We start from the raw sequence: 21364 nt of genomic DNA, 5'->3' as shown, positions 1-21364 counted from the left end.
GGGGAGCCGGGCTCAGCCTCGGCCTGCGCCAGCCCCGACCCTCGCCCACCCGAGGCCGGCCTGGGGGGCCCGCAGGGCGCGCGGAGCGCAGAGTGCGCGTCGGGCCGGGCTCCGCACCTCCGCACAGGAGCGCGGGCGCGGCGCGGCGCAGCGACAGGCATGGAGCCGGCCCAGGAGCCCCCCGCGCGGGCCCGGCCGCCGCCGCCCCCCGCCGTCCGCCCCGCGCCCGCCCCCGCCGCGCCCAGGCTGCGCTCGCCAGCCGAAGCGGAGGGCCGCGGTCCCGAGGGGCTGCTGCGGCGATCGGGGTCGGGCTATGAGGGCAGCACCAGCTGGAAGGCGGCCTTGGAGGGTAAGCGCCTAGCGGCCCTCCATCCCCCGGCCCGGGGACCCGGGAGGCGGGACAGAGTCACCTTGGCCGGTCTCCCGGTGGGGAGAGCGGGGAGCGCGACTCTGGAACCCGGAGGATTGCCAGGGCATCAGATGCCACATTGTGGGGCGATGGGGAACAGGTAACTGGGGACCACCTATAGTTCAACCTTGCCCCTGTCTCTGCAGCTAACTCCCTCTTTGACCTTGGGAGCAGGTTTCACGCTCTGAGCCTGTTTCCTTATGAGTGAAGGGGGACAGTTACTGTCCGGCACTCACCCGATAGGCATATTGAGAGAGTGGCTTGACCCTATAGCAGTGAAAGTGCTTTGGGCAAAGTGACAAAAGCTATGGACCCCGACGCGGTGCTAATGCCCCCTGAGAAGGGGGTTGGGGGATGGGGCGCTGGTGGTGCCGGGAGGGAGAATCGGCCAGAGGGCCTTCCTTGCAAGTCGGGGGTCCCACCTACCTCTTCCGGTCAGAGGGGCTCACGGCCTGACCCCTGACTGGCCAAGGGGGCGGTCACCAAAGTGGAAGACAGATTTCAAGTTCATGAGTTCTTTCAGTTAACTTGTGTGGTGTGGGAGGTGCTGGAGCTGCCTGGAGGGCTGGTCCTCTGGACGTTTCTCGGTGCTCTGGACACCCGGAGTCCAAAGGCCGAGGACCTGACTGGATGGCATCAACTAGGGAAGCCCAGGACCTGGATCACCCAACCATTAGGGAAGGAGTGTCAGAAAAGGAGGGCTTCCTGGAGTAGGTGACCTCTTAGGAGGTGTGGAAAGAGAAAGATGGATGCACCAGGTTCGAGGAGTGACACGTTCAGGGATCAAGTGGCGAGGACTCGCCTGTCCCTTGTGGGGAACTGACCTCCAGAATACCAGGATCGGGGTGGGGCGTGGTGAGAAGAGAGGAATCTGGAGCGCCCAGACCATGAATGGCCACCCAGGCCTTGCCGAAGTGTTTGGACTTTGTCTGAAGCGGCTGTTGAGAGATTTGAAGCATAGAATGAGACAGTGGGTGGCCCTTGGAAAAGTGGTGGTGGCCCAGAGGGGTCAGACCAAGGCCAGGTCAGTGAGGAAGGCGGGGCCGTGGTCAGGGGAGGAACATAACCAGTGCCAGCCAGGGCAGGTGCCTGGCCAAGGAGGGAGAGGGGGGGACAGTTCTGTCAGCATTTGGCCCAAAGGCTGGTAGGCCAGGGGACACAGATGGCCTGAGGAGGGGCTGTGCAGACTCTGAGGGGAAAGCTGGACACCTGGATGGTGATTTGGGACAAAGGAGGCAAAGATGTTGGAACTCAGTGTAGGACAGCCATTGCAGAGGACCTTCGGTCTGGGGAGAGCTGAGCTGAATAAAGGTGGACAAACCCTCTCTTTGTCGTGTATCTTCGGGCTCACTGTTAGTTTTGCCTGTGACCCCCTGCTTCCCTCCTGCCCAAGTTATTTCTTGAAGTTGCTCACGCCTCTTGCCTGTATTTCTCCACTCATTCATGCGTAAGCATTTCTCCAGGGGCTGCCCTAACCTCATTCTAACCCCCAGTGCTTAGGGGCCACTTCAGGGGTGGTGTGGCCTCTTTCAGTGCCTCCGGCTGGCTGGCTCCCGTCTTACCTCCCATCCTGACCTTGGCCCCTTCTGCTTCCCACTCCCAGCCATGGCTGGGCCGACCACCTGCAAGTTAGGCTGAAGAAGAAGCCGCACGCCCGGCAGGAAATGGCCCAGGGGGTCTCTCAGGACACTGGGTCTTCCAGGCCCTGTGGAGTCTAGCCCACTCTGTGCTCAGTGCCCACCTGTGGCCCAGCCTCGTCTCGCCTGTCTGGGCATGGATCCCTGCCTGGCCTGGCTCTGTGTCTCGTGGCACCTCCGGCCCCTGCCCTCGTTCCCACGGTCCACCAGGAGCAGCCCCACCCTGGTGCCTGTGGACCTTGGGGACTCAGCACCTGGGGCCTGTGGGCCTTTTCCCACAGGAGTTTTAGGATGTGGGGTCTGTGTCCCTGCCAGGGGTCTCCCCTCCACTGGTCCCCTGAGTATCTCCTGGGTGTTCCCTGGGCGCCGCGTCTCCTGCGGGGAGAGGGGAGCTCTCGGACCACGATGGTGCTCTCCAGGGTCCTGCCGTGTGCTGATCCCCCCACATTCACGCACTCTTCCTCACCTCCCACAAACACTCCTGGAGGCCCCACTGTTCCAGCGCAGATCTAGGCACTGGGAACATCCCTGCCCTTGCAGAAATCACAGGACAGGGGCTGAGGCAGCCTGCTGCAGTGCAAAGAGCACGGATTCTGGAGTTGGGTAAGCCTGAGCCAGATCCTTCCACTGCCAGCGGGCTGGCAGGTTTTCAAACTTGTCTGAGCCTCAGTTTCTTCATCTGCTAAGCAAGATAAGGATTTCTGCCTCTCGGGGCTACACGGACAAAGGTGCTGGGGTGTAGGCTGTGTGCAGGTGATCCCTTTCCCCGGTCCCTAGAGCCCGGCATCCCTGATGAGGGAACCCGGGGAAAGTGTATGACCAACTGCTCATCTGAAATCCTTTGGCTGCTCGTCTGCCTACTGTGAGTCCACTTCCCGCCCCAAACTGAAGTCCTCGTAATGAGCCCAGTCCACAGACCCTGAGAAACACCCATGATGGGATGAGGGGTCTGCCAGGTCTGGGGACCAAGGGGTTTTGCAGCCCTGGCTTAGCCAAGCATCTGTCTTGAGACTTCTTGATTTGACCAAGCTGAACCCTCAGGGGGCCTGTGCTCCTGTATTACCACGTACCGAATATTTATCACGTACCTACAAAGAGCCAGCCCCGTGCTGGGGCTTCCACAATAGCTGTCGTGTTTAACCCTCACATCTGCCCTTGCAGGGGCTTGGTGAGTGTTGTACCTATCTTATATATGAGGAAACTGAGACTCAGAGAGGCTAAGTGTCTTGCCCAAGGATGCATGTTGCTCTCTCACTCGTGAAATCCCGTCGGGTTTGCCACGAGGTCCTCTGATGTGAAACCTCTTACCCTGTCCTGAGCTGACCAACATGCGGCTTGGGGAGGCTAATTGGAGAGAATCAAACTGTGCTTCTGACGCATGTAGCCCCCCTCCCCGCGCTCCTCAGGCAGCCCTGCCACCTCCGGCAGATTCTTCTTCCTCTTCACAGGTTAAGTGACGTGGAAAACGGCTTAAATCTGAAGCTGGGATTAGAGCCCAGGTCTTTAAGACTCTCCTTCGATGAACAGTTAGCTTTATAAATAGGAAACCAAACAGAAATTCTCCTGATTGAGTCCTCTCCCTGTGGATACTAACCTTTCCTTCCACCCTCAGCCTTGGGGGACAGGCTGGAAAAGTGATCCAGAGCTCCCGCCTGGGTTCTGGGAAGACTGGAGGTGATTGGAGATGGGAATATTTCTGGCATTGGGGTAGGGAGGGTGAGGAAAAGCAGGCTGGGGGTACAGGAGTGGGGACAGAGTGATTCTGCCAATCTCAGGCTATAGATTTTCCAGTGCTCACCAATTCTGAATTTTTAATGTTGAAAGTTTCTTGATAAGACATAAACCCACAACTTCCTGCTCAAAACCACACACATGCATTTAGCAAAGCCTCTTAAAAATGTAAAAATTACCAAACTCTGCATCTGATAGTTTGTGACAGTCAAGAGTAAGCTTTCCAGGCCGTGGCCCTGGCAACTTAGAGACATCAGCTATGATTCTCTTTTGCACTGTGGATATGAGGGTGTTGGGAGATTTGTCTGGGCTTGGGTGCCAGGTTTTTTTCAGTTGTTCCTTCTAACATTAGGCTAAGTCATATACATTTATAACATAAATAAACTGCACCCTCAAACTCCATCTAATAAGGGCCATTGCATAGAAGGAAGGATTGCTGAGTTAGACATTTGTTACGGCTTGAATTGTATGCCCCCCAAAGAGATATGTTGAAGTCCTAACTCCCCAGCACCTCAGAATCTGCCCTTATTTGGAAATATGGTCATTGCAGTTGTAATTAGTTCAGATGGGGGCATACTGGAGCAGGGTGGGCTCCTAACCCAATATGACTGGTGTCCTTATAAGAGGTGGTCACATGAAGACAAAGAGACACACAGGGAGAAGGATGTGACGACGAAGGCCGAGACTGCAGTGACGCAGCTGCAAGCCAAGGAGCGCTGAAGATCGCCAGCCAACCAGCATAAACGAGGACAAGGCAAGGAAGGATTTCCCTACAGGTCTCAGAGGGAGCACAGCCCTGCTGACAACTTGATCATGGACTTCTAGCCTCCAGAACCGTGAGACAACACACTTCCGGTCTTTTAAGCCACCTGCTTTGTGGTGCTTTGTTACGTCAACCTAGGAAACTAATACAACATTGTTTTGGCTTGTCAGACTCTGTAGCGCACCCTCTCTCTGTCCACAGTGCAGCAGCCAGAGCATTTATCCCCATGAAAGAATGAAGAGAGTCCTCAGTTCTGGTGATGCTGGAGACACAGGCACAGACTCCCCTTTCCCTGAAAGCAGGTGTATATCCGCATGGCCAAGGGCATTGTCATTCAGGGTAGCTAGATTCCCTTTGTGTTCTTTAGTATCAGTGGGTGCTCTGTAACATGCAAGGCAATGACCGAGCCCTGTTATAGGGAACCCAAACGTAAGTAAAGCACTGCCCTCACCCTAAAGGAGCCCATGGGCCGATTATCATCATGATGGTAACTGCTAACACTGAGGGAGAGCTTACCATGCCAGGCACTGCTCTAAGGCCTATACGTTGAATTCTCATAAAATTCTAAGAGGGAGACACTATTATGACTTCATTTGAAAGATGAGGAAAATGAAATAAAATAGAAGCTAAGTACCTTTACCACTAAAAAGTGGCAGAGCTGGGATGTGAACTCCCGTGAAGTGGCTGACGATGCTATGCTCTTATTGCAGTGCCAGGGTTATAAAAGAGGATTGAGAGGCATTTAACAAAGGGAAAGGAGGGACTTCCCTTGTGGTCCAGTGGTTAAGACTCTGCACTCCCAATGCAGGGGGCCCGGGTTCGATCCCTGGTCGGGGAACTAAGTTCCCACATACCGCAACTAAGTCTGCGCGAGCTGCAACAAAGACCCAGTGCAGCCAAAAAAAATTAAAAAATAAAAAAAATAAAGAAGGGAAAGGCAGGATTCATACGTAGCTCAAGGGGATTAGTCTTACAACAAGCTGCCCCTGAGGACAGCAGAGCAGATACAGAAGGAGCCCAGCCCTCGAGGGCAGGCATGAGCCTCTGTTTTTACCGTGCCGGAAGGCACCCACCTCTGGACTCCTGGTCATTTGCCAGTATAGACCGTGCTCATAGGAAGGACTCCCGGATGTCTGTTGGACTTGCAAGTAAAGATGGCAGACTGAATGCGTTTATTTTCTTCCTCTTCCAAAGCTCATTAATACAACCGTAAAGGGATTTTTAAAAGGTCACAAGGATAACAAGAACAGGAGACAAAACAATAGCAACGAGGGGCTTTCCTGGTGGCGCAGTGGTTAAGAATCCGCCTGCCAAGGCAGGGGACACGGGTTCGAGCCCTGGTCCGGGAGGATCCCGCATGCCCCGGAGCAACTAAACCCGTGCGCCACAACTACTGAGCCTGCGCGCTAGAGCCCGCAAGCCACAACTACTGAAGCCCGTGCGCCTAGAGCCCGTGCTCCGCAACAAGAGAAGCCACCGCAATGAGAAGCCCGCGCACTGCAATGAAGAGTAGCCCCCACTCGCCGCAACTAGAGAAAGCCTGGCGGTGCAATTGAAGACCCAACGCAGCCAAACATAAATAAATAAATTTAACAAACAAACAAACACATAGGGATCAACGATGGTGTAACTGACACTGAATCCACTGGCCTGAGAAAGTTCAGGAAGCAGAGGAGCAACCTGAGTCACAAACCGGAACCCCACAGTGCAGAGACCGGGGCGCCAGTCAGCACGGCCGTGAATGAAGAGGGAGCTGAAATCAGGAGGGCTGGTTGAACACTTGTTAGGAAGACTTCAGATCCCCAAATCCTCTCCCCAACCTGTGAGCCCATCCCCAGCCCTCTGCCTTGGGGAGAGAGGGCCTCCGGACACCAACACACTTGAGAGCAAGCAGTTAAGGCGACATTTATGTATTGAGGGCTCAGGATGGCCTCCTAGTCTCTTTTCCCAGCCAAGCCTACACCCTCCAGGAGGGAAAACAGAAGAGCAGTCTCCAGGGACACTGACCCAAGAGGAAAAACCCAAGGAGGTCAACAAACAGCCTTGAGGACCAGCCCGTCACTCTGCCACGACCCTCACAGTTAATAAGCCCCCCTTCCTGTCTCAGAGGTGCCAGTGAAGTCCTATTCCTCCTGCCTTAATCATGAACAAATAACCAAGGATCTCCAGACATCTGAGGAAAGTCTCTGACATGGAAGCTAGAGATCAAAACAAATGAACAGGAAAAAAAAAAAACAGTTTGGAGAAAACAGAGATTATACAGATTAAACTTTCTGCCCACCTCTCCCCCACCCCCTCTGGAGCCCCCCTCTCCCCCCAGAAAAAACCCTAAAAAACTATCAGTAATATCCTCAGAGAGATAAAAGTTTGCATCATTAAAATAAGAACAGGGGGCTTCCCTGGTGGCGCAGTGGTTGAGAGTCCGCCTGCCGATGCAGGGGACACGGGTTTGTGCCCCGGTCCAGGAGGATCCCACATGCCACGGAGCGTCTGGGCCTGTGAGCCATGGCCGCTGAGCCTGCGCATCCGGAGCCTGTGCTCTGCAACGGGAGAGGCCACAACAGGGAGAGGCCCACGTACCGCAAAAGAAAAAAAAAAAAAAAAAAAAAGAACAGGATGCTTTAAGAGGGAGTATTCAGGGAACAGCATCAACAAACCCAAAAAAACCTTAGCAGTTAAAAATAATTGTAGAAATAAAACATTCAGTAGAGAGTGGGAAGATAAAGTTGAAAAAAATCTTCAGGAAATAGCAAAGGCAAAGTGGATATGAGAGCTTCCTCTCTCCTCTCTGGTGGCTCTTCCTTTTCTAATAAGGGCACTAATCCCATCCTGGGGGCCCTCACCAAGAATGGAATCTGCTGGTACCTTGATCTTGGACTTCCTTGCCTCCAGAATTGTGAGGGAGAAGTGTCTGTTGTCTCAGCACCCAGGCTGTGGTTTTTGTTAGAGCAGCCTGTGCAGACTAAGTGAAAGGTGAAGTAGAATTCCTGATTTTGCCTCTTCAGCTTAAAGGAGTTTTGAAGTTGAAATAACGATGAGCACACAGAAGTGTAAGCAAAGGAAAATAATTAATCACAGGGAAACAAGAAGTTGTGTAGAAATAAAGATCGTAATACACTGCATAGCTTTCCTGGGAGTAGCATTTACATTGCCATACGAAAAGAACACCTAATTGTCAGTGTAACCCAAACTATGATGTTGAGAGAGCAGGTAGTGTGTGAGTGGTCAGGATGGGGACAGTAATGCAGAGAATTAAATCTTCCTCATTACTGTGGGAAGTTAATGAGTAGTGTCTTAAATAGAACAGTCAGAAAGTATTGACATACGCAAAGCTTTTAGAGATTTGGAGGTAAATACCAAAAGAATTAGCTAAAAGGGTTGGAAGTAGTTGCCTCTGTGGAAGGGGCAATGTTCTTTGGTTGTTAGTTTGTTTAGTGAAGCCTGATAGAATTTCTTGACTTCAGATCTGTTGCTTTTCAGATCCTTGATAAAGGACCAGGTTTCTTTTCCCAATTTATTGTGAAGTACAATACAGACAAATTACTAGAAACAGTATCAGGCACTTGGATGTCACAGCAATGCTGAATTGCTGTAAAAGTTTCTAGATACTTCCTCTCAATTTTGGTACTTAGCTCGTCATGGGTGAGTAACGGTGGACAGCCCAGCACTGGGCTGTGGAGACACTTCTTTCATCTATACACACATATAACTTTTTTTTTTTTTTTTTATTGCGGTACGCGGACCTCTCCTGTTGCGGAGCACAGGCTCCGGTCGCACAGGCTCAGCGGCCATGGCTCACGGGCCCAGCCGCTCCGCGGCATGTGGGATCTTCCCGGACCAGGGCACGAAGCTGTGTCCCCTGCACCGGCAGGCGGACTCTCAACCACCGCGCCACCAGGGAGGCCCCCACATATAACTTTTAAAAGGTTTTAAAAATGGTTAAAAATAGAAAGGGAGTTCTCACCTACTAGGATGGCTATAACAAAAATGGAAATTAACAAGGGTTGGTGAAGAGATGGAGAAATTAGAACACTTGTGCGCTGGCATTGCTGGTAGGATGCAAAATCGTGCAGCAGCAGTGGAAGACAGTTTGGTGGTTCCTCAAAAAGTTACATGTAGAATTACTATATGATCCAGCAATTCCACTCCTAGGTATATACCCAAAAGAATTGAAAATGGACTCAAACAGATATTTGCCAATGTTCATAGCAGCATTATTCACAATAACCAAAAGATGGAAACAGCCCAAGTGTCTGTCAATGGATGGATGGATGGATGGATGAACAAAATGTATATAATTATACAATGGAATATTATTCAGCCATAAAAAAGGAATGAAATTCTGATGTGCTACGACATGGATGAACCTTGCAAACATTATGTTAAGTGAAAGAAGTCAGACCCAAAAGGACAGATATTGTATGATTCCACTTACATGAGGTTCCTAGAATAGGTGAATTTATAGAGACAGAAAGTAGATTAGAGGTTACCAGGGGCTGGAAGGAGGTGAGAATGAGGCGTTAATGCTTAATTGATACAGAGTTTCTGTCTGGGGTAATGAAAACATTTTGCAAGTAGACAGTGGAATTTTGCAAATTCACAGTGCAGAACCTTGTGAATATAATTAATGCCACAAATTGCACACTTAAAAATGGTTAAGATGGCAACTTTTATGTTATGTATATTTTATCACAAAAAAACTTTCAAAGACCCTGTGTCTGAAGTCTAAAAGGGTTCTTTCATTAAACATCAAATTAAAATTTTAGGTGAGAGCAATAAATATAAATTTAAAAGGGAGAAGCCAGAGGATCAGGAAAGCTTTCGTGAAGAGAATGGAGGGTGTGGGGCAGGATTTCAAGAGACTGCAGTGGAGGAGAAGAAATTTGGGAGCAAAGACCCAGCTGAAGGGCTGTGAGGACGGACTGGGGTATTTCAAGGAGTCCGTCTGGCTGAAACCAGGGATAAGGTAGAGAAGCAGCAGGAGATGAAATATTGGAAAGTTCCAACAGCCACAGAAGGAGTTCAAGCGCATAGCCCCGGAGGGAGGGTTCTTAAGCAGGGGGATTGCAGAATCAGAGAGACCCGTGCTTTAGAACGGCACCTCAGACTGCGGAATCAGAGTCTCCTGGAGGGCTTGTTCAAACACAGCCCCAGAGCTTCTCACTATCAGGACTTGGGGCTGGAGGTGGGGATGGGTGGTGGGGATGTGCCAGGTAATAACCCCTTTCTCTCTCCTCAGACACCACCACGCGTCTCCTGCTGGGGGCCATCGCAGTGCTTCTGTTCGCCATCCTGGTGGTGATGAGCATATTGGGTGAGCATAGATGTCAGAGCATTTATGCAATTCAGTTCCTACACACCTTGTCAAAAGCATGTCTAATTAGGTAAAGAAAGGTTCCAGACATACCGCCAATTCTGTGCGGTCAAAGTAAGTAGGAAACAGAGTTTTGGTTCTAGATGAGATTTTAGCCTAAAATAGTACATTCACACATCGACTATACCCGTCCTCTTTGCTAAGCCGTGCAGCGAAAGTGGAGATGTTAACTTAGGTACGTTCACAAAAATGCTTCGGGAATGCAGAACAAACTTGGTGTGTGTTAGTCACGTAATGCTTCTTGAAGGAGACGGTTTGGGGTTAAGGGCCTTAGAGATCTCACTCACTCACTCAACAAACATTTATTGAGCCCGGCTGTGTGTCAGGCCCTGGGCTAAGTGCTGGAGATTGTTTTAAATGTATGACATCAACTTCCCTGTCCAGTGGTAGAGGTGTTACTGCCTGGGGGCTTCCCAGAGGGGGGGAACACATGTGCTAACCCCTGAAAAATGAATAGTTTCCTAGAGAGCAGGAGGTAGAGGGACCAGAGCATTCCAAGGGGGAGAGGCCTGAAAAACACAGAGTGGCAGGTAGGACTGAAAGGGTTGAAGGAGGAATGCAAAAGAGGAAACTGCTACTAAGCAAGGGAGGCGAGGCTATATGACCCTGGGATTTGCTGCTTTTAATGGATTCAAGTCAAAGTACGTCATGGCTCCTGAAGGGTTTGCAAAGTGACTTCAAGACCTCTGTCTTTAATCTTCGAAAAGCACCCTAAGACCTCAAAATGGGAGGAAAATCCACTGATAACATCAATTCCTACCAAACCCTCACCTGTAGGGCATGCAGGCTATGCAGGAAGTTGTGAGCGCTTAGCAAAGAATGTGGGGAGCGCTGGGGTGAGCCTGGGTTAACCTAGACTAATTGTTACAAATTAAATTGTTCTATTGCTAGGTTGGGAGGACAGGGCAATGTGTAAACACAGCATATTGAGATTGCGGTAAAACACAACAGAGTCCCTGGAGATCCTCGTGGGAATGCATGGCCAGTAGGTCTAAGTGGGCCTGGAGCTCATGGAGCAGGCATGCCAGAGTGCCCATTAATTAACTGGTGTTGGTGTGGTGGTAGCTCCCTTGGGGGCTCGAGTACCATGGACTTGTTCTTGCCTCTGTCCTGGTCTACATTTTAGTCAATCTCTTGTATGAGAACAAACAAAAAAATATGCTTATGGAATCTGCAGGTGAAACACTTCAAAGAGGGATGCTCAATATGACAGATGAAAAAGAAATCAAGATTAAAATTTATCTTCAGAAACTCAAATGAGCCAATGTGAATGAGATGACTGTGGAAGAAATAAACACAAGATCCTGCATTTGGATTTAAATGTGATTTACACATGTTCTGGACAGGGGAGACCTGGCTTAGAAAGAGATCATAGGAAAATAGTTGGAGAGTATGGCTGAATTCCTTTTGGCAAGGAGGCTTAGAGAATCTCATGGATGTTCTGGGCCTCCTTCCCAGAAAAGTGCACATAGGCACATAGAAGCAGATTCTTCTCATTGGAGCATCTGAAGACTGGAAAACCCACAGCAGCTGGAAGGGGTACGGTGATCACTGCTGGGTGGTGGACCACAGCTGACGTGTCCCAGACTGTTCTGGTGGCAGCATTTCACTGGTGATGTGGGCACACCGTACTGAGCCGGGCAGGATGGAGAAGGCTCTGGAGGGCACCCCCTGCAAGGGACTGTGGAAAGGATGGTGTCTATTCAATCCTGGAAGAGGGGAGGCAGGGGTCCTTCTTCAAGTAGGAGGTGGAAGACAGACCAGGTCTGTCCAGGTCACTCCAGAGGCAGATCCTGGACCCACAGGTTCCAGGTCATGGGAAGGCAGGTTGGAACTCAAAAATTGCAAAGGATCTTTCCAGCAATTCAGCAGTGTTAGCTGATGAGGGTGTGGCCAATGAGAGCAGGCCCATCGAGTCCACCGACGGTTCCCACCCTGGCTGGAGAGAGAGGACGCATGGCCCCCAGGTCCCTTCCGAGTCCGAGTTTCTCGGGTTCCACGCCTCGGGGAGTTCGGGGAGAGAGAGGAGAGTTTAACCCAGGGGCCTAACCTGCTGTCACTTCCCCTCGGGGCGGTGTCCCCGCCAGTGTCCCAAATTCCTTTTCCTTACTCATTTAGCCACCAGCCTTTTACCTGCCAGGGACTGTGACAGGCGCTCCCCCGAGGCACGTGGCTGATGGGCACCAAAGTGGAGGCAGGTGGAGGGAGTGGCGGGGAGCTTGGGGGGCCTTGGGGGGGCCCACAGAGGCCCGCTGTGCTGGTGGATACTGAGCCACCCCTCTTCCCTGCAGCTTCCAAGGGCTGCATCAAGTGCGAGGCGCCCTGCCCGGAGGACTGGCTGCTCTACGGAAGGAAATGCTACTTCTTTTCTGAGGAACCGAGAGACTGGAACACGGGCAGGCAGTACTGTCATGGCCACGAGGCCGCGCTGGCTGTGATCCAGAGCCAGAAGGAGCTGGTGCGTGCCGGTGGGGCGGGGACCTTCGGGGACAGCCCTGCCCCAAGGACCTGGTGTCCCCTGTGACCTGTTTCCAGAGCACAGCCTGGGGTGGGGGCTGCAGGTGGGCTCCATGGGGTCTGAGCAGGTCCACGAGGGGCTCTTGTTTTCACTGCTATTGTCAAGGCCAACTATGTCCACCCGAGGCTGGTTTGCTGAGCTCAACTCAGTATTGAAGCGTGAGCATTACAAATTATACCCGCACCTGTGAAATGAAAAATCACGTTGGCTTCTTCTACTAGTCCAAATCAGGGCCTGATCTCTCATTTAACACCCCAAACAGTTATATCACTAGAAATGTGAAAGAAACACAATTAGTGGGTCTCTTGGCCATTTGGGGTTTTGAGGGCAACGAGTCATGCAAATCCAAATTAGCAGAAAATCTGAGTCGCTTCTGTTTTTCTCTGATACACAGTCTGATAGCTCCTTTCGGCAGAGAAAGGCCCAGGAATATGCGGGTAGAAGGACATCCAGCCTGAGCTTTGAGATGTGTCCCAGATAATCCATCAAGTAGGCAGTTCCAGCCTTCCTGAAAGTGAGGAACGCAGGCATGCTGGCCCACTGAGCTAGGAGACAAACCCTGGTCCAGGCTTCCTGGCCCAGTGGTGCACTCCCAGAGCCCGGGTCCCTAGGAGGCCATTGCAGGCAGCTCCATGTGAGTGCAGGGTGTCTGTAACCCCAGCTCCTCACTCTTGGGATGCAGTGAGGCGTCACCCTCTCCGTGTCTACGCATCTTGGGAGCCAGTCTTCCAAGCTGAGGTTAGTCTGGGGATGTGTGAGCAGTCGGGAGACCGCACCTGACTCTGAGGTTTCCCTCTTTCCTTGGTGCAGGAATTCATGTTCAAGTTCACACGGAGGGAGCCCTGGATTGGTCTGCGCAGAGTGGGGGACGAATTCCACTGGGTCAACGGGGACCCGTTTGACCCAGACACGTGAGCTGAGGCTTCATCTTCTGGCCAAGGAGCTTAGACTGGGGAAGCCATAGCCTCCCAGACGCACCTCCTGAAGAACCTGGTTTTGTGCTAGCTGGAGCCACTCACCTCTAGGGTCAGGGGTGTGGGACAGAGACCCAGTCATGATAATGGCTTTACTACTCTCTCCCTGGTAAAGTCCAGCCTGGTTTGGTGGCCCTGCTCCACGTAGGCAACAGAGCTTCCTGCTGCTGGAAAGGGCCCAGGCCCTTTCCATCTTGTGGCTCCCCAGTCCATCTGCACGGCTCAGTGTGGCTCAGGGAAAGGGAGGACGTGCCCTGGACATCCCTCTGCATTGGCCAGAATTTAGCTTCACGGCCACACCTGACTGCAAGGGAGGGTGGGAGGTGGGGCCTCTGTTCTGGGCAGCCACGTGTCACCTAAACACTGTGGGAGAAAGGGGATCTGAACCCTGGGCACCAGGAGGGTTCCCTTAGAGAAAACACCTCTTGAGGGTGTCGGTGGTGCGTGCAGTGGTGGTATTATTTGTGTGGCCCAAGTGGTGTGGCGGGGAGTGTGTGATGGGTTGGTGGGTGTGCAAAGCCAGGGACTGTTTGCGGGGTGATGGTGGCAGCAGTCACGGGTGTAGGGACAGTTTAGGCTTAGGGAGACGCAGAGCAGCACACACAGGGGAGTAAGAACCTCAGCTTCTGATGTAGACTCTAAGGCTGGAGGACTAGGCCCGAGGAGCCGGGCGGGGGCACAGCTGCTGACCTGATGTGAACTGCGGCCCGTGACAACTCCTTCCCTGTGCCGGCTTCTCCCTGTCTCCTGCACCTGTCTTTGTCCTCACTGCCTCTTCCTTGTTTTCTTTTTTTTTTTTCCTTCTCTTTCCTTGTCCTGCCCTCATCCCAGATCTGTTCTTAGAGCTGCTGAGAACGTCTTGCCCTTGCTGCTCCCACCTCTCCCATTCTGGAAGCTTCCTGCTCCCGGAACCCAGGGAGCCCTGGAGGCTGGGGTCCCCAGAGCGCTGACTACCTGACAACCAGCGGGCCTTGGGGCCACGCTTCTCTGACATCGAGGTGGTCCTGGCCCCCCCTTCTCCCTCTTGGGGTCCTTCTGATGCCCTCTCTTATGAGACCCCAGCTCCAGCCTTGGCAGGGGGCTCAGGTCAGGGTGACCAAATGAGGTGAAGAAGAAGTGTTGAGATTCAAAAGGGATGATGTTAGGCAGGGAGAACCCCCCCTGTGCTAGACACAGGAGGTGCAGGCAGGGTGCTGTGGGGAAGGTGGGTGTGTGGAGCGTGGTCCTAGACGGGGCCCCGGGTTCCTGGGATGAGTGAGCTGAGCCCGACAGGAATGGCGGAGCCGGATGGAGGAGTGCAGGGTGCGTCCCGGGACACACCCGTGGGCATCACCGGGGGGCTGGAGCCGTGATGCACTGTCTGGAGGCGACGGGAGCCATGCTAGCAAGGTCTGTGGGGGCCGACTGTCCCGGAAGGCCGCTACAGAGGGAAGGACAAGTCATAGGGCCTCTGGGGCTGCCCAGTGACGGGCCGCGTCTGCCAGGTCATGAGTGCCTGGTCTCTTCTCTCCCCGCCACAGATTCCCCATCTCGGGCCCGGGGGAGTGCGTCTTCGTGGAGCCCACCAGGCTGGTGTCGACGGAGTGTTTGATGACCCGGCCCTGGGTGTGCAGCAAGATGGCCTACACATGAGGTGGGTCAGGCCAGGGGCGGCCCTCCAGCCAGCCTCCGAGGCCTGCCAGCCCCGGGCTCGTCTCCAAGCGAAGCAGTGAGGAGGTTGCCTCCCCCACCTGGGCGCTCCCCCAGGCCCCAGAGTCTTGGTCCCTGGTCTCCTTGGCCCCAGGCAGGTCCTGTGGCTCGGTAGTCAAATCCCATGAGTCAGTAGTACAGCAGGCACCTGTCCCCAGGCACACATGCACACTGACACGCTCACGCATGCCCACGAGGGCACACAGCCCCCGCTCAAATTCAGAGTCCACCCTTAGTCACCCCAACAAGTCCCTCCCTGGCCCTACCCTGGAACATTCCCTCCTCCGGAGGCCCTGGTGCTCTGAGGAAGGCTGGGGGCTGACAGGCTGCGGTACTGTCCACACAGACGGGCCCCCTCCCCATGCATCTCTCTCCTGGTTGCTGGGGAGGCCAGAAGGGAAGCCCCCTTGCCTGGGCTCAGCATCCACCGTCCTTGCCTCGCCCGGGGTCTCAGGCAGGCCCCTGCTGTATCCGTGGTGCTGCCGTGTTGGTCACTGATAGACTAAAGAGACGACTGGAGTCCAGAGAAGTCGGCTGCCATTTGTTCCAGGATCATGGCTTGGGGGAGGGTCATGTCTCTGGGTGCCCGTCCTTGGAGGGACACGACCAAGAGGCACCGGTGTGGCAAGCGGCATGTGTAGGAAGCAAGGCCAAAAACACACTCTGTGGCCTCAGGGCACCGTTTAATGTTGCCAGGCCACTGAGTTATCCTCAGATGTCTGAGGGGTGTGCTCCATCTGGTTCCTTCATTACTATTCAACTCAGCGTGACAAACATTGATCCACACCTACTTCATGCCAGACACCACACTAGGCATGGGGATCCACAGCTTTATCCCCCAAGGAGCGCACAGGTAGCAGAGGAAACAGCTTGGAAAGCACTAGAACGTTCTGGAACCCAGTTGAAGGATGGCTTATTCTGCCTTAGGGGAAGATGGGGTGAAGAAAGCAGGAGGATGAGCCACGGAGAAGAGATGATGTTCATGTTGGGCCGGTTAAGAATTTGTGCAGGTGCTGGGGCCCCTTCCTGTCCCCCCTTGGTCTGCCTGGAGAGGAAGCGGGGACAGGGGTGTGGGGGGAGGCTGGCGTTTCCCCTGGGCCTACAGGGGCTGCAAGTGCCACCCTCTCCAACGCACACACGTGGAGCCCAGAGCAAGCTGTGGCCGGGTGAGATACAGCCAGCCCGCGTGGGAGCCGCGTGTGTGAATCTGGGTCCCGGCCCATCTTCAGAAAATGGCTCACAGGGAAACAGGTCCTGCTCTGTTCGGCTCAGTCCTTTTACTGTCAGTTTTCAGACAAAACTGTCAGCTTGGGTTCGTTGAGCTTTTTGAAAGCTTTCCAGGTATTTAGTAAAATCTGGGGATTTTGTGGTTTCATATTTTATCTTTACGGGAAAGCCAGCGTGGAACCTGAGTGTGCAATAAAGAAGCTAAGGGAATTCAGTGCGGCCTGTGGAGGGGTGGCGGGAGCCCACCGCCATCCCAGCCCCTGTGGGGAAGTGTGTTGAGGGGCTGGGATTGAGGAAGCGGTCAGCTGCCGCTACTGCTGCTTGGGTTGGTCAGGGGTCCGGGTGGTAAGTGGGAGGGCGTCTCTCCCTCACGCCAGTTCTCACCAGTATCTTCCCCTTAAAGATGGGCTCATTGCTTTCCACGTGGCACCTCATTTAAGTCTCTCAGAAAGACCCTGAGGCAGGTAATGCTGCCACGGGTGACAAAACGTCCTGGACGGGGTGGGCTAGGGCTGTGCTCTCATCCTGTCCTGTGGGTTCCGGCGGGAAGAAGGGCGCCACGACGTGGGTGGGGAGGGAGCAGTGTGGGACGGCAGGGACCGAGGAACCCGAGCCACTGGGATCTTAGTTCCTATTCAATAGCCACAGTCTGCTGCCTCAAGGCACACTGGCAGATGAGCTCTCTAGCCTTGGGCTTGCCCTGGGACCGCACAACAAATCTAAGTCCGGTAGAGCTAAGAGGAACCCTGACCCAAGGTCATGGGCGTTTTAAGAGCTCTCTTATCTGTTCCTACGAGGAAAACCAAAACAAAACACTGGCACGCCAAACTTCAGAAACGTTGAGAATTCTTCTAAAGGTTATACATCAACCAAGCACCAGCACCTCCCACGTGGGCGGAGCCAGGCTGGGTGGGCGGGGCCGCGGAGTCGGGTGCAGTTGGGGCCGGCGGCCACAGGTGGCAGCACGGAGGCCGGACGCTCTGCCGGTTTCGGAGCTCGAGCTGGCCCCCCCTCGGTGGAGCGTGGGAGGAGGTGTTGGGGGCAGGCCCAAGGGACCACCCTTCCTCCAGCCCCACTCCTCAGCCCCTTTGGAGGATTTGCCCCTGGAGTTGAGAAGGTTCTTGGCTGGGAGCCTGGGCGGCTGCGCCCTGGGTGAATTTGACCCCGCACGGCAGCCCTGTCCTCGGCGTAGCCCCTGGAGCCGGCAGGATGCGGGTAGAAGGCTGGAGCACGGACACCAGGTCACCCTCAGACGTCCTTTGTGAAGATGGAAGGACGGGGCTTTTTTTGCTGGAGGACTCACTGGGAGGTAGCGTTTGTTGCCGTGCTGGTGGGTTTCACTAGTGTTTGCTTAGTAAACCCTCCTACAACCTTACAGATGAGGAAGCAGGCTCAGGGCGGTTAAGGGACTTGCTCTACTGCTGTACATCACAGGCCTAGGAGGTGGTGGAAGGGGAGGTGGGGTGGAAGGGGCCACCTTGGGAGAGGACGTGGGGTGCCCACAGGCGATTTTTTTCCTGTGCACTTTTATCGTGGTCGTATGGTTTTCTGGTGAATTTCCCATAGGGAGGGGGTAATGCAAATACTGAGTTCCGTCCTTCTCTCCCTTCAAGGCCCAGCTCGAGCTCCCTGGGACTCCTTCCAGGACAGCGGCAGCCCTCAGTGACCGCTCCCTCACCCCAGCAACTCCAGCACTTAAGACTGAGCCTCTCACACCTCCGGAGTCTCTCGGAAGTTTTCATCTGTGACTCATCTCTAAAGTCATCTGACCGCTCTTGGCATCTGATTATAAGCCCCTGGATAGCAGGGATTATGTGTCACTGGCCTCTTTGTAGCACACATAGCATGTGCTCAAAAAAAATTGTTGTATATGACAAGATTGCCCCCAAATGTCATCTCTGAAACTCTTTGCCATGGTGGGAGACAGCAGTGGCCGGCCATCATAAGAGGCTCGTCTTTTTGGCTTTGGTGGGCGTGGCTTTTTGGCTTTGGTGGGCGTGGCATGGTTTTAGAGGCCCGGCAAGATGCACTCTTTAGTTTGTTTTGCTTCAGTTAAGTTAGCTCGCTCACATTCCCTAAGCATGTAGATACTGGGCGGGCTGGGTGGAGGTGACAGGGAGCACCTGGGCAGTGAGGGAGAGCTGCCTTCGCCTCCAGAACATCCTCTGCATCATACACAGAGCCCAGCTGGCGAGGGCAAGGAGCTGGCTGCGAGTGGAAACCAGGCCCGGGGAGGGTTTCCATCAGTGACTGCGGTTGGCGGCTGAACATTCCTGTGGTCACCAGGATAATTATGCTAACATCACTGTGCTGTTTGTGAAAGACGACCTGGTTTTCAGAAATGCCCACTGTCTGCTGTGTATTTACACCAGGAGGGGGTAGAGGTAGAGGAGGTAACTGCTCTTTCCTTAGTCCGTAAAGAACTCCAAACTGGGAGCAAGTATGAGATTCAAACAGGGGTCATCCAGAAGACCTCCTGCCGTGCCCATCAGAGATCCCACGTCTCAGCCTGGAGTGGATACACACTTGGCCTGACTCAGAAGACCTGCCCGAGTCTAGTTTGGGGCCAGCTCTACCAACAAGCAGACGTGTAGCTCAGGCTGCTGTGCTCAACCTCCCTGACCCCAGGCTTCGCCTCTAATATAAAGTAGAAATCGTGCCTGCCCTGCCTACCTCACAGGGTTTTGAGAACTGTAGATGTTAGAATTTCAGGGATTAGAAATTGTCGACCCCATTCTCACTATCCATGAGACCCCGAGAGGTTAAATAACACGTCCAAGGTCACGCATCTAGCCACGCATCTAGTGGCAGAGCTAGATCTCAGGTCTTGTGGCTCCTCTATTCGTTGTTGATACTATTATTGCACGTATCATGCTTTGTTTATTTACCTGTCCACCATCCACGCAGAAGTGTAAGCCCCTAGAGGGCAGGGATCCACTCTCACACCTCTTTTTTCTCTAGCGCCTGGTACATACTAAAGGTGCTCAATAAACGTGTGTTGACCTAAACTGATCTTGACTCCTAGTTCAAGGGCTCCTTCTTCTACACCATGCTGTCTCTGATCTCAGAAATCTGTACTGCCAGTCCAGCTGCCCACAAAAAGTATGCAAACTTACTGATGTTTTAGAGAAAAAGATAAGATGCTCAACTGCCTTGCAATGTGCTTTAGGGTCCTGTAGTCTAGAGCACAGATTCCATTTGAATAAAGACATACACATCTAAGACAAAATTGTAATAACAATGAACACTAGTTAAGAGCTTATTAGGGCCAGCCATTCATACAAAGTGCCTGGCCCATAGTTAGTGCTTAAAAATTATCGTCTTGGGCTTCCCTGGTGGCGCAGTGGCTAAGAATCCGCCTGCCAATGCGGGGGACACGGGTTCAAGCCCTGGTCCGGGAAGATCCCACATGCCACGGAGCAACTAAGCCCGTGCGCCACAACTACTGAGCCTGCGCTCTAGGGCCCGCGAGCCACAACTACTGAAGCCCTCGTGCCTAGAGCCCATGCTCCACAAGAGAGGCCATCGCAATGAGAAGCCTGCGCACCGAAACAAAAGAGTAGCCCCCGCTCGCCGCAACTAGAGAAAAGCCCGCATACAGCAACGAAGACCCAACACAGCCAAAAATAAATACATTTATTATTTTAAAAAAAACCAATTATCATCTTGTTTCACTATGATGTAAATTGAGTTGGGTCTTAGAGCATGCTAGCTTTTGTAATACCCACATTTCAGAGGCCTACCCAAGAAAAGATCCCTTTCTGGCTTGCACCACTAATGCAGGTCAGTGACAGGGAATAGCATTGCTCCATCCAGGGTCTTTGAACATAGAGGCTCACACAGGATGTGTTTTAGGAAATGTGGTAGATGTGGCGGCTATGCATCGAGAACTTTTCCTTTCCTCTCATTCTAGGTACATGGAAGGATTGTATTTCCTGGTCTGTTTGAAGGTAGGTGTCAGGTGACATCAGAGCTTTAACCATGGAAAAGTGACAAATGTCACTTCCAGGTGGAAACATTTAAGAACCAGTGCATACTCCTCCATATTCTCCCTCCCACAAGTTGTGATTTTTTGATTTGGAGGCTCCATAAGACTGAAGCATCCTGGGATGCTAAGTCAGTGTGTGGGGGAGAAGCTTCCTGGAAAGCCTCTGAGGTTTTGGGTTTGTTGTGATCATAGCCTATCTTACCCTAGACTAGACAGGGGCCAGGCCTGGAGGTGGCACACATTCCATCCACAGTCCATTGGCCAGGACAGTCACGGAAGGCTGAGAAGTAACTTCCAGCTGTATGCTTGGATACATGAGATTCTTGATTCTAAAAGTTGAGGATTTTCATCAATTTTGGAAGATTCATCACCTTTGTCTCTAAATATTTCACCTGCCCGACTCTTTGCTCTCCTTCAAGGACTCCAATTAAGGCTGTTTGAGATTGTCACACAGGTCTAATGCTCAAGTTTTTTGTCTTTTGATCAATTTTACAAATCAATTTGATGAACTATGACTGTTTAGCAATTTGACTCTTCCAATCAATGACTGAAGTAGCTCTCTCCATTTAACTTTTTAAAAATTTCAGCAACATTTTACAAGTTTTAAGGGTAGAGTTTTTGCATATATTTTGTTAAATTATTTAAATATTTTTATTTTTTATGCTACTGTAGATGATTTGTTTTTAAATTTCATAGTTTGTTTGTTGCTAGTATAAAGAATGAATATTGTTAAAATGACCATACTGCCCAAGGCAATCTATAGATTTGATGCAGTTGCTATCAAAATACCAATGGTATTTTTCACAGAACTAGAACAAATAACTTCAAAATTTATATGGAAACACGAAAGACCCCAATTAGCCACAACAACTTTGAGAAGGAAGAACAGAGCTAGAGGGATCATGCTCCCTGACTTCAGACTATACTACAAAGCTACAGTAATCAAAACAGTATGGTACCGGCACAAAAACAGACATATAGATCAATGGAACAGGATAGAGAGCCCAGAAATAAACCTATGCACTTATGGTCATATGGTCAATTAATCTACGAC

At 52.4% G+C, this 21364-nt stretch overlaps 1 protein-coding gene and 1 long non-coding RNA gene across 2 annotated transcripts; both read left to right on the top strand.

Moving 5' to 3' along the window:
* Positions 1-159: 159 nt before the first annotated feature.
* On the top strand, positions 160-15572 carry CLEC2L (C-type lectin domain family 2 member L). The gene is made up of 5 exons (XM_022579919.3): positions 160-349; positions 9780-9854; positions 12206-12372; positions 13243-13343; positions 14927-15572. The coding sequence occupies exons 1-5, from the start codon at positions 160-162 to the stop codon at positions 15036-15038; spliced, it is 645 nt and encodes a 214-aa protein (XP_022435627.1). The 3' UTR covers positions 15039-15572.
* Positions 15573-16746: 1174 nt separating this feature from the next.
* LOC149748351 (uncharacterized) lies at positions 16747-19334 on the top strand. The gene is made up of 2 exons (XR_016394273.1): positions 16747-17631; positions 17936-19334. It is a non-coding gene; the product is annotated as an uncharacterized LOC149748351 (long non-coding RNA).
* The last annotated feature ends 2030 nt before the right edge of the window (positions 19335-21364 follow it).

The sequence above is a fragment of the Delphinapterus leucas genome, chromosome 9 (assembly GCF_059928025.1).
Source record: "Delphinapterus leucas isolate spDelLeu-1000000601 "Yukka" chromosome 9, BTC_Dleu_Yukka2, whole genome shotgun sequence".
In the NCBI taxonomy this organism is placed as follows: Eukaryota; Metazoa; Chordata; class Mammalia; order Artiodactyla; family Monodontidae; genus Delphinapterus; species Delphinapterus leucas.
This window is presented reverse-complemented; position numbering and strand designations above follow the sequence as displayed.

Bases quoted from the DNA above. Each gene is read 5' to 3' on its own strand.
- CLEC2L (XM_022579919.3), top strand. From the start codon at position 160: ATGGAGCCGGCCCAGGAGCCCCCCGCGCGGGCCCGGCCGCCGCCGCCC. The intron at 350-9,779 runs GTAAGCGCCTAG...CTCTCTCCTCAG, and splicing joins CTGGAAGGCGGCCTTGGAGG to ACACCACCACGCGTCTCCTG. The intron at 9,855-12,205 runs GTGAGCATAGAT...TCTTCCCTGCAG, and splicing joins GGTGGTGATGAGCATATTGG to CTTCCAAGGGCTGCATCAAG.